Source organism: Etheostoma spectabile, chromosome 7, assembly GCF_008692095.1.
Source record: "Etheostoma spectabile isolate EspeVRDwgs_2016 chromosome 7, UIUC_Espe_1.0, whole genome shotgun sequence".
Taxonomy (NCBI): domain Eukaryota; kingdom Metazoa; phylum Chordata; class Actinopteri; order Perciformes; family Percidae; genus Etheostoma; species Etheostoma spectabile.
In genome coordinates this window covers 1,989,819-2,002,860 of record NC_045739.1, presented here as the reverse complement: position 1 = coordinate 2,002,860, position 13,042 = coordinate 1,989,819, and the positions used below count along the sequence as shown (strand labels likewise).

The 13,042-nt window shown below is 40.6% G+C and overlaps 1 protein-coding gene across 3 annotated transcripts in view; it reads right to left on the bottom strand.

Moving 5' to 3' along the window:
* Positions 1-2,292: 2,292 nt before the first annotated feature.
* zgc:162200 (protein bicaudal D homolog 2) overlaps positions 2,293-13,042 on the bottom strand; it is a 25,191-nt gene continuing 14,441 nt past the window's right edge. For all 3 annotated transcript variants that reach the window (XM_032520185.1, XM_032520184.1, XM_032520186.1), the window contains exons 8-10: positions 8,485-8,636; positions 5,871-6,231; positions 2,293-4,743 (exon numbers count right to left, since the gene is read on the bottom strand). In XM_032520185.1, coding sequence (XP_032376076.1) covers positions 4,738-4,743; positions 5,871-6,231; positions 8,485-8,636 — 519 coding nt within the window. In that variant the 3' untranslated portion in view covers positions 2,293-4,737. The remainder of the gene's footprint in view (positions 4,744-5,870; positions 6,232-8,484; positions 8,637-13,042) is intronic.

The window sequence follows — 13,042 nt, the reverse complement described above, 5'->3', positions numbered from 1 at the left end:
AAAATACAACATATCCTTTCACTGCTTTGCAGATGATGTCCAGATTTACCTACCTTGAATTCTAAAACAAACTCAGTTGAAGCTCTGAGTAAATGCCTACACGATGTAAAAGACTGGATGTCATTGAATTTTTGAACTTAAATGATAAAAAACTGAAGTTGTAATTTTTGGGAAGCCCGATGTCTCTGGTTTTAACAATGCTCTTGGTCCTATGTTCTCAAATTGCTGCCCACTTGTAAAAACTCTTGGTGTTTTTATTGACAGTTCTTTTAAACTCGATAAACAAATCAGTTCAGTGGTAAAAACAAGCTTTTTTCAGCTCAGACTTCTTGGGAAGGTCAAGCCTTACCTGCCCCATAGTCAACTGGAAACAGTTGTGCATGCCTTGATTACAAATCGCCTGGACTACTGTAACTCACTGTACTATGGCCTTGAGCAGTCTTCAGTTCACCGATTACAGTTAGTCCAGAATGCGGCTGCACGCCTGCTGACAGGAAAAAGGCGCTATGACCACATCACCCCTGTACTGTCGTCTCTCCACTGGCTGCCTGTCGTTTTTAGAATTCATTTTAAGATCTTATTGTTTGTTTTTAAATCTCTGAATGGGCTGGCACCATCATATTTATCCGATATGCTGGTTTTGCACACTCCAGTCAGAGCACTTAGGTCCGCTGACCAGGTGCTTTTAGACTGTCCCAGAACAAGACTGAAGACCAAAAGGGACAGAGCTTTCTCGGTGGCAGGTCCGAAGCTCTGGAACTCTCTCCCCCTGAACATTAGAGCAGCTTCCTCTATTGAGAGTTTTAAATCACTTTTAAAAACTCATCTCTTTGCACTGGCTTTTAACACAAGCTGAGCTGTGACATTTTGTGGTTGTATTGATTCGAGCAAAGCTTTTTATCTGTTGTATTTTTGTTGTTTTTGGCATATTCAATTTTATCTGGATATTTGTTATGCCTTCTTCTTATGTTGTTATTTATAATTGTACAGCACTTTGGGGCGGTAGTGACTGTTTGTAAATGTGCTATATAAATAAACTTTGACCTTGACCTTCATGATGCTCTCTGCGCTTTCAACAGAACCCTGAGACTATCACAGAGCAGGTGCATTTATACAGAGACTTGATCACACACAGGTGGATTCTATTTATCACCATCAGTCATTTAGGACAACATTGGATCATTCAGAGATCCTCGCTGAACTTCTGGAGTGAGTTTGCTGCACTGAAAGTAAAGGGGCCGAATAATTTGGCACGCACCACTTTTCAGTTTTTTATTTGCTAAAAAAGTTTAAAATATCCAATAGATTTCGTTCCACTTCACAATTGTGTCCCACTTGTTGGTGATTCTTCACAAAAAATAAAATTTTTATATCTTTATGTTTGAAGCCTGACATGTGTCAAAAGGTTGAAAAGTTCAAGGGGGCCGAATACTTTCACAAGGCACTGTATATGCGTTGGCACTGGCCAATTTCGATTGTAGTTCCCATCGTGGAAGCACTTCTCTACTACTTGGCTACATGGGAAACTCTCAATTCATTGTGAAATCAACAATCACAAGGCAAAACAAAACAGGACAAACAGACAACACACAATCCGGACAGCTGAAAAAAAAAAACATTGGTGCCCCCTGCCCTCTCTCCAGGACTTGTACACTGGTAGGACCAGGATATAACATCCATATCCACACATCCTGCGCACACTATGTTTAACCTCTTCCCGTCTGGCAGGCGCTGTAGATCCTTGCGCACATAAACAACCAGACACAAGAACAGCTTTTTTCTCACTGCCATCACTCTACTTAACACTTAAGTGGGGTCATCCCCACTTTGGCCACTCACCCACTTCTCTGCACATTAAATACTGATCATTCCAGCATGCATCTTGTACGCTACTTTTCACTATTACTTTTCACACTTTACATCCCACTCCATGTGTACTCATCTTGACATGTCTTGTGTGGTAAAATGTGCCTATATGTATGTTGTTGTATCTGTTGTACAGAATGTTACTACTACATGTCTATTTGTTGAATGTATAGAGAATTGACACTTACCAAAGTAAAATTCCTTGGGTATGTAAGTATACTTGGCTAATAAACCTGACTCTGATTATACCTCTTGCATGGAGTGAGTTCTATAAAGTCCATCATTAATCACCGACATCACTGTTAGAATGGACCTTCAGGTTTAGGATGAGCTGTTAGGGGCTTTGGTCCACCTCTGACAACATTTTTTACATTCACTTTTCAGTATTCCAATACTGTGTTTGAACTCAAAAGACCACAATCAACAGAGTGTTGGCTTGTTTTAATTCTTCATGACAAAAGTGGTTCACAGGTCAAAGAAAGGAAATTGCATACACATACAAAGTTGAGGACCATCACATGGGTTATGTGGAGTGTGTGGATGTCGTCCTTGAGACGATGTGAATACAGAACGCTGACCACATAAATATAGTTAAAATATTATACAACAATGGTAATTAAATTATACACACACACACATCTTCACAGAGTGAATTAAATAGATATAGAAATCCATTTACAACCTTCGAAGCAATATGACATAATGTTAAAGCATTTCCACTTTTCAGCCAGGAAATGTATCTATAATGTTTTTGATACATTGTTCTTGACTTTCCGCATTCATTATTCAATAGTTAATACTAATGCGTTTATAGAACGCATGCTAACTCAAAAGTGAAAATATTTTACCATAATGAGAAATCGCTATATTCAGTGCTAATACTGCTCAATGAGTTTCCTCAAAGGCAAATAAAACATACCTTCAAAAAAAAAATCACAACTACAGTGTTTGAATAGTAGCCTCTATTTAGAAAATATGATGCCGTCTAAAACAACAGACAAGATCAAAATCAAGGCACTAAAAATACAAAAAAAAAAAAAAATCAGCAGGATGTGGCCTCTTCTACTGAACCACTGGACAGTTGAAAATGGATATCAACATTTTTTTGCAATTAGTTGTCAATTATTCTAATGGCTATTTCAAAATGTGGTCTTAAAGATCATGATTGGTCTCATTGGGTCAATTCAATTTGAATTTTAACTGCATTCAATGAGAAAAGTGTTGTAACAGTGTTCCTATTAATATGTGCTGCGGTTTTCCAACCACAGCCCTGGCTTCAAACTACTCTATAAGCAACCCATGTTGGAGGTATCCACAGATGCATGTGCGTTTACATGTCTTTCCTTTGCAATCCAACACCCTTCCTTATGGAGCTTCCCTTTGCAAAGCAATGTCACATTGGAGTGAAATATTTAATTTTGTAAAATGTACTTATTTTTAGTTTGAAGCCATAATGTGCTTGTAGATGCAAAGCACTGTGTTCTTTTAAAATTATGGGAGAATATTATTACATCTTTCAACAAGCAGCAACTCTAACAGCAGCATGCTAGCTCTATAATCATTCATAAATTAAAACAATGGATGCTGCAGCCACAGAAGAAAACTAGCTTGTTGTGGGTAATACTAGTTCAGTACGACATGCTTACTTTGGTAGTAGACAAAAGCATTCTGACATTGAGTAATGGGATACAAAACATGGGTATTGTTGCGTAGCTGTTTAAAGGAGTGAGGAAAAAGCAGAAGCTGAATGGGAACTGTTATTAGAATTATGTAACCAAGAGAAATGGTCCAATATGTTAGCAGTAGTTTTAGGTAAACCAAGCCACTTAAATGATTGGGTGATGTAAGACAGTGTCTTTTAAAATTCACAACCCACAAGCAGAAAACAAATGTTTGGGAGGATGCTTGCAATTGTGCCACTTAGCATTCCCAGATGATTTCCAAAAGCTGCAATGCTACCCAGCTGTTGTAAAATAGCTACAGCCAGCCACTGTAATGAAACTGAAGGTACCTTATAAAAACAGCATGAACTGTCCTGACTTGGTCTGCATAGTTTGCAAAGTAAGATGCACATTTAAGATCTCCCAAATCATGTATTCGATAACTCCATTTGACCTGAGGTGGTAAACTTTGAACTTATGGCTAATCTATTTCCATCGATGAAAATGCTTAAGTTTACTGACCTATAGTTAAAGGGTGTGGCTTTTAGGCAAAATCCAAAGTGCCAGACATGTCACAGGATTAAAAAAAGAAAAAGGGCATGTAATGATACCACCAGGGAAAGGGAGGAATCTCAGGACGATTGCAAGCTCTCACTTGTGGGATAGCAATTATGTTAGCAAGGCTGCATTGTTCTACAAAAAACAACTACCTGGGAGAGTTATCACAGATGATCTAATGGCTTACAGACACTTAAAGACGCCAGACAGCCCTGACCAGGATGACAGACTACACGCAAGAGTGTAAAGACAGATCATAGCCTTGAATCAAAGTCTGAGGAGTTAATATTGGACATTGGACAAAGTCTCTCATTCTGGAATAAATACTGCCAATGGTTCACCACAACACAGCCGGCTTGCACATGACCAGATGGAAGTTGGATCCACTTGGGACAAGACAATCAATGACTTCACAGAGCAATGAGCAGCACATCTGTCCCTTCATCCTTCTCCGGGCTGCATGCAGGAGGGCGGGATAAGATTTTTTTTTTTTTTTACTTCTTTAAATCCATGGTTCTGGTGGGTACACTGGGGAATGTTGCATCATATCTGGGATGGACAAGATGTCTCAAGTCAGGAAAGGAGGAGGAAGCCGGGAGTCAAGACAGGTCCTTATGGAGAAGATGGGGTTTGGAGTAATGGAAGGAGTGTTTCAGCGCTACAGAGACAGGGTGAGACAGAGACAAAAAACATATTTAGTTGAAATAAAAAAAATGAGTGAAAAAGGAGAGGGTGATTAATATGGATAAATGGAACAATACAACACATATGATCAGCAAACTAGGATATCCTAACAGCTACATGAGATGTAAAAAAACAAATCATTCTTAACCCCAATACGCATTGGTTCTAAGCTAAATCTGTGCAAAACACATGTTAGAGATAGATTTTTCATAATTTATAGCATAAAATATGGCTTGTTCATTTAATTGTTGTAACATAATGTATAGCTATGGATAAAGTAGTTTAGCATAGAGCATAAATCTAGTGGCTGGCTACTTTATCTCAGTGCCTGCAAGATGATTTAGAGTGTGAGCTCCGGGGCCTGGCAGGTGTGCCCTGAGGTTTATTACCAGAGCTCCTACTGACATTAATGAGCAACTCCTCACTGGTTCTACTTGTGGAGGTGGATAATCTACGCCTAGACTCTCTACAGATCCCAGTCATCTTGGCCCTACCATGTTGATTGTGGACAGGGTGGGATGTGGCTGTTAGGGCGCCTGAACATGTAGCGTTTGACTGAGAGGAGACCGCGTCTGACTGAAATATGTTACGGCATGCAGCTGCTGCTTGTACAGAATTAGACCTGTAACTTGACTGTTTTCTTCTAACCGAAGTATCTAAGTTTGGTTTTAGGTCAGGCTTTCGTTTACTTTCACTCCATGCTTCAGATGTGTTAGGATACACACACAAAGCCTTAGAAGAGGTTAGATCATCAGTGGATAAAGAAAACATAGAAGACTTCCGCCTTGTGGATGAGGCAGTTACAACGCGAGTAGTAATGAAGGTGTCCTGACGTACAGGGACTGAAGCTCTCCGACCTGACCTACCTTTTCTTGAATCACTGACTTGTGTATGTGTGTTCTTTACAATTATCTCACTGTTCACAGAACTGGTGGAGCCTTTACGCGTCGGGGAGTAGCCAGGACTCAACTCTGTGTTAAAAATATCACTGACACTTTGACTTCTAATGAAGGTGGCGTCCCGTGGGAGACCCTTGCCTCTGCAAGACAAGCGGTTTGTTTGGATGGGGTTATCAGGACAAAGAGAGAGAGAGGTTCTTACAGGGCTTGTGTGGAGACTTCGTGTTAAACCTCTCAGGTGGTGCGTGGCCATGGCAGAAACACTGCCGCCGAGAACAGGGCTAGCTCTTGGACTGCTTCTCAGCGGGGGGCGTGCAGGACTGTTTCGGGGGCTGCGTGGGGCCCGGCCTGACTTGGTGGCCAACTCTTTGGCCCTGGAGCGGCGGGGGCTGCTGTTCAAGCTGTGGGGAGACAGAGGGACCTCCAGGTCCTCCAAACGCTGAGTAAGAGCCAGTTTCTGCTGTATGGCCATACGCAGCAGAGAATTCAGTGTCTTCTTCTCATCCTCGGCTGCTGCCAGCTGCCTCTGCATCTCATCCAACTGGGTGACATACTGATCACACCTGAGAGATTGTACACAGTGAAAAGATGCAACATGCACAAGCAGTCAAAAACAGATTAATGCACAAAGCCAGAGACACACAACATGCATGCTAAACGACACTCATAAAGCACTAACATTAGGAATGCAACGAAAGATTATTTTCATTATTGATTAATCCAAGAGCTTTTTTGAATAAAGATAGACATCAAATGATCACAAGTTACTGAAGCACAAAGTGTTGTCTTCACAATGGTTTACTTTTTTTTTTTTAACACAAAATGATTGAGTTTACATCTATTTGAAAAAAAGAAAATCTTAAAATCCTCAAATTCTGGAAGCTGATGCAAAAACAAGTCTTACTTGCATATGAGCAATTCATTAATTTTATGTTGATCACCGCCTACTACTAATAATTTCCAGCAAAAGAAATAAGGGGTGCATGCGAAGATGACAACAATAAGAATGTAATTTGACTGAAATAGCGGTTTAGATACTCCCTTGCCATTATATACTGTAGAAATGCAGTCACTCCAGCTATCCACATGATGGCACCACAAAACTTAATTATAAATAGTGAAATCTTTTAAGCTGTAATCTTTTGCCTGTTGCAACAGGTCATTATCCACTAACTGTTCTCCAATCCTACTTACGGATAATCAAATGCCAGCTCATAACTGTCTGGAGAGGGCCTAGACAAGTAATGCATGTTTAAGAAGCTTCTCTGGCAATTAACCCTCTGGGGTCTAAGCCATTTTTCCCAGTTTGGGTCGCCTGGTTTTGTTCTGTAATAATGCTTGTATAGCCTCAACCCTGTAATGCACAATCAAGTTATAGACATCATTTTCAGGACAACCTAGGCTGTAAAGGTATGTATGCTGCAGAGATGTCACATGAATGTATAAATTGTTATAGGACTATAAAGAAAATAATAATGGGACAGCCTCTGATTGGTCAACACACTCACTCCGCTGCCTTCTGGGAGTCAAAATGGCAAAGAACAACAAATTGATCCGTTTTCATGCCAAAAAGTGGATGAATAACCGTTACGTTTAGGATTTTTATAATAATACAAAGGTTCTGAAAAGACACTGCCGTTCCAGGCATGATAACAAAGCTTCTGAAAGGCCTACGATCAAATGGGAGCACTCTTTGGAACTGGGAAGCTTTCAGCTTGAAGGGTAGAAGAAAACAACCTGCCATGACGCAAGGCGGCGATATCTAATTTTGCGTAGTATGATGTGTAATTTCATCATTGTGGAAATATTAGTAAATTCTAATTCTAGTACAAATTTTGTGGAAAAAAAAATATAGTTCCAGTTGAATTAAAAAACATCTAGCTCCCACAATTGCAAGAGAGACGTCGTTAAAATGTCACAGATCTTAGCTGTCTGATGCAAAAAAAAGTATGTCTCTACACTGCATTGATCTAGAGATATTGAATATGACATAAAAGGTATAAATTTGATATTGTACATGAAATTGTCGTGCTCCATAGATTTTATAACAAATGAAAACATTTCTGCTGTCTGTTATAAAACCAGAAAATGAAAAAAAAAAAACATCACTAGTTCACTCTTTCAACCCAATACAAATACACTGCACACAATTATCCATGCCAACGGATTCTTGGAAGAAGTTAGTGATTAATGAGTGTTGAGGTCTGTAAGTCTAACCCTTGACAGCATCTTTCCACCCTATCTAACATCCCACCCGCATTAGCCTTCTCCATCCCTATGGTGACCTGGCGTGACGGGACAAATCTGCCCTTGCCTCCTCCCCCATCAGCACAGGTCAGAGCATGCGGTTCATAATCTTCACGTGAACCAGTGGATTGTCCATAGGCGTAATAAGCACGGTAAGCTTATTACATGAGTGGTAGCAGAGGCTGTGCCACATCAAGAGCACCATTTCTAAGCACAAAAAAACACTAGCAAATGTTTCAGCTAACAAAATAGCAATCACAAATCTACATTGTTACAGGACAAAATAAATACTTTTTCACTGCTAAATAGAATTAATAATTTCTTTTCTCATACTAAATTTAAAAAAACAAAAAAAAAACGCTTTTACACAATTCTTCTTTTTGGAGCATGTATGTCAAAAAAGGTAAATGTTACCAGTCACACTTGTTGAAGTCCCGCACAGCGTCCATTACGCATGCAAATACTTTATTTCACAACGTTTTGGTCACTGTGACTGAAAGTATTTGCATGCGTAATGGACAGTGTGCGGACTTCAACAAGTTTTCTTGTACTTAAATAGAAAAACTTACCGACTGGCAAACATTACTCGCAATGAAGAGAAGGTGGCGGCGTCCTCCTTCAAGGCTTTGAGCTCGTTCCGCAGTTTCATCATGGTCTCTGACACCATGCTCTTCTCTGTCTCGTACTTGGTTTTCAAATTGGACAGGGCCAACTCCGCAGTCTGCATTGGCAAAAAAAGACAATTGCACCATTATATGCTAGTGTGGCACCAGGTTTTTGTTAGTTAATGGCGCCTTTCCGCTGCCTCAAGATAGCAATACGCCAAGAATGCACCTGAACACACCTCTCTGTAAGACCAGCACACCCATGGGTAGGCTGCACAATTAATCGAATTTTAATCGCGATCACGATTTTGACTTCCCACGATCAAATTTGCGTGATCGAGCGATTATTTTTTTTAAAGCGTCATTTTATAGAACGCTCCGGGGTTTTTGCAAAGCCAATCTACTGCTCCGGTAACTACTGTAAGTAAGTAAGTAAGTAAAGTTTATTTATAAAGCGCTTTTCTCAGATAAAAATCACAAAGTGCTGTACAAAAGAGTAAGTAAAAAACAAGCAGTATAAAATGTATATAAATATATAAAATTAAAATGACACTAGCAAAAACCCATCAACCAAAAGCCTTCTTAAACAGACATGTTTTCAGATCTTTTTTAAAAGAGACAACAGTGTCTGCAAGACGCAAGGACAGGGGCAGGGCGTTCCACAGTCTGGGAGCAACAGACTGAAATGACATGTCCCCTCAGGTCTTAGGAACTGCAAGTAGGTTCTGGCCAGAAGACCGAAGAATGCGGTCAGGGGAATACGGCTTCAAAAGGTCCAGGATGTGATGTGGGGCCTGACCGTTTAGGGCTCTGAAAGTCAGCACTAAAATCTTAAAATCAATCCCGAATTTTACAGGGAGCCAGTGGAGGTCCAACAAGACAGGGGTAATATGAGACCTTTGAGGGGCACCTGTTAGAAGTCTGGCAGCAGAATTTTGAACAATTTGCAATTTGTTTAAAGCAGACTTATTCAAACAGGTAAAAACAGCGTTGCAGTAGTCAAGTCTTGTTGATATGAAAGCATGAATTATCACTTCCAGATCCTTCTTTGACAACATTTTGCGAATTTTAGAGATGTTCCTAAGGTGAAAAAACAATTTCGAACAAGCTGTTTTGAGTGTGTCTCAAGGGACATGGCCTGCTCAAACACAACCCCCAGGTTTTGAGGCTGGATTTGACAGAAGGGCCCAGGGACCAAGCTGCTGTTTGATAAGCGGATCTTATGGTTTGCGGCAAAAATCAGCGTTTCAGTCTTGTTTGAATTTATCTGTAAATAGTTTGTGGCTAGCCGGTCTTTGATGGAGGACACACACTCTAGAAACAGAGGCAAACGGTGAAATCCAGCATCATTAAAAGAACAATACAGCTGAACATCTTCAGCGTAGAAGTGATATGATACATCTTTGAAACAGCGGATAATTTGACCAAGTGGCAAAATGTACAGTAAGAACAAAATAGGGCCCAAACTGAACCCTGTGCCACTCCGCAAGACAAATTTGTCACATCAGACTGAACATTATTTACAGCAAGATTGAAGGTTCTGTCACAAATATAGGATGAGAACCACTGAAGGACAGATCCTGATAGTCCCATCTAATTGTGAAGCCTATTGATCAATATACTGTGATCCACAGTGTCAAAAGCCAATGTCAAATCAAGAAGTACAAGTACAGTGTAGCGGCCAGAGTCTGCTGCCATCATCACATCACTAGAGACTTTGATTAGGGCTGTTTCAGTGGAGTGAGATTTTCGAAAGCCAGATTGAAAAGTATCAAACAAGTTGTGCTGCTCCATAAAGGAGGTCAGCTGGCATGTAACTACTTTTTCCAAGATTTTGGAGAAAAATGGAAGTTTAGATATGGGCCTGTAGTTTTTGGGTTCTGAAGGGTCAAGATTGGGCTTTTTAAGGACCGGATTTACCACTGCGTGTTTGAAGTAATTTGGAACTGTGCCATATTTAAGTGACAGGTTAATTATATTTTCCACACAGGGGCCGATGATATCAAATATTTTCAAAAATAGATTTGTTGGGACGATGTCAGCAGGGCTCGAAGACGGTTTCATATTTCTTGCTATGGTCTTCACATCCTGTAAGCTGACAGGAGTGAAGGACGACCAAGACGACACTGAAGAGAACTCAGTGAAAGAACCACGAATGAGTGGAGGATTAACACTGGCCCTAATGTCATGTACTTTGTTCAAGAAAAACATCAAAAAGTTGTTACAGTCCTCATGTGTGTACACAGGCATAGGAGGAGCTGGGGGTGCAGTAAGCTTTTCAATGGTGTCAAACAACACTTTTGGATTTTTCTTATTTCCTGACACAAGGTTAGAAAAATAAGCTGAGCGGGCCTGCTTTATAAGTTCATTTAGGTCTAGCATCATGTCTTTTAAATGGAGTCTGTGTTCCTCTAATTTAGTGGCTTTCCACAGACGCTCAGTCTTCCGGCATTTTCTCCTAAAGCTACAAATATTGTCATTTATCCACTGTCTGATCATGAGCCAGTCAGTTGTTCCCTGCACCGCGCAGCTTAGTTTCTAGATGAAGACAGTCACAGAGGACAGAGTAGCGTGAGGAAGACTCAACAGATAGCAGTCGGTTATACGCCGGTCTTAAGGTTTACCAGTTTACCAGTACATTTTGTCCCAGCAGAGAGCAGTGCTAGTCGGTGCTAGTAGCGTCTGTTAGCTAGTAGCGTCTTTTAGCTGTTAGCTCCTCTAGGACGCACCGGTGCTAATGTCCTCGCATCCGCTACAATGCTGTTTATATGGATATGGTTTAATTTTGCGTTACATGACCCATTTCGTCTGTAAAGCCATGTCTGTTGAATCTCTCATCTTCTCTCTCTCCGAGCAGCGCGGCCACACAGCGGCCGCCGGTCCACACTTCTGACATTTGTCCACAGTTTTAGTTTTTTATTAACACAGCTGTATATTGTTCAGTTGGTAGAGTAACAGCGTGTGAGACGGAGCTGCTGGACCTTGGCGAAATATGTGACCCATGGCCAAAATATCATAGATAATAAAAATGCAGCGCAGTGACGATACAGACGTCGTGTGTATCCGCTGTTCAACCCGTGCTGGACCCGTTCATAATGATCAGCCGTCTCTCTGTGAGTAAATTCCATCACACTCCCTCTCGCAGTTATAAATAGCCTACGTGACAATGAAATTTGTTTTGGTTAAAATCAACAAATAATCGTGAGAATAATCGCGATCAAAATTTTGATCAAAATAATCGTGATTATCATTTTGGCCATAATCTTGCAGCCCTACCCATGGGAGCAGGTTTGCTATATCGATGTGGGCGCTTGATGGGAAATTGACAACTACGTCGGTCTTAAACTAGAAAAGACAAATGTGTTGGGCTTTGCGCTGCGCCGGTTGCAAGATAGGGCCCTCTGTTTCAACTAAGGGCAAAAAAAAAGGGCAAACAAACAATTACGAAAACATAAACAACCTAATAAAATAACTAGGAGGGCACTACGAGAGCGCAGACCTCCGCCAAGGCATGCCCTATCTTACAATGTTTATGTAGAGTGAATTTTCCCAGTTGGGAATTCATTTGTCCTATTATTCTGACACCACATGAATGCAGCACAAACACCCTATTTTACAATGTTAACAAAGGTAAACAATAATTAGTATATCTGCCCTGTCAACATTCAGAAACACAACAATTGAACTTTACATGATTTAGGGACATATTTCAACCATAAATGTTATATATATTAGAGTTAGGAAGGTACATAAAAAAATATTGCTTTGATAATGAAGACAGTATTAGGAGTCTGTCAAAGGACACACAGCTGAAGCCTACGCCCAGTTTTTTCCTCTTGTGCAATCACGTTTTACGTATCTACAGTCCCTGACAAAAGTCTTGTCGCCTGTGTACAAATTGACCTGAAGTGCCGCTGAAACAGCCAACAGCTTTTGTAATAATGTTTCAGTGCAAAAAGAAACTGTCAAAAAGTATTCTAATATTCACAGCTTGGTAAAGCCCATTGAGTCAATTTTTGCAAAGACATTAAGTGTTGTCGCCTTGTCATATGAGCTTCACCTGTGACTAATAATGGATCAATTAGGTCTCAGGTGTGTATAAAAACAACCCCAGTACACTAGACCTTCACATCAACTGCAACTAGACCTCTGCAAACATGCCTAAGATTCACCCTGAGACTAAAGTTTTGATTATCAAGAGGCTGAAGACCAGATCCACTGCTGATGCGGCAGACACCTTCAATGTGTCTCAGCGTCAAGTACAGAGGATTAAAAAAACATTTGAAGACACTGGAGATGTTTTTGACAAGCCCAGGTCAGGCAGACCCCGCAAGACAACTGCTCGAGAGGACCGTTTGTTGGCTCAAAAATCCAAGGCCAGCCCATTTTCCACTGCAGTAGAGCTCCACCAGACCTGGTCCCCTGAAGTCCCTGTGTCAACCAGAACAGTTTGTCAGATTCTGTCTCGAAATGGCCTCCATGGTCGAATCAGTGCCCAGAAGCCAGCACTAAACAAAAGACA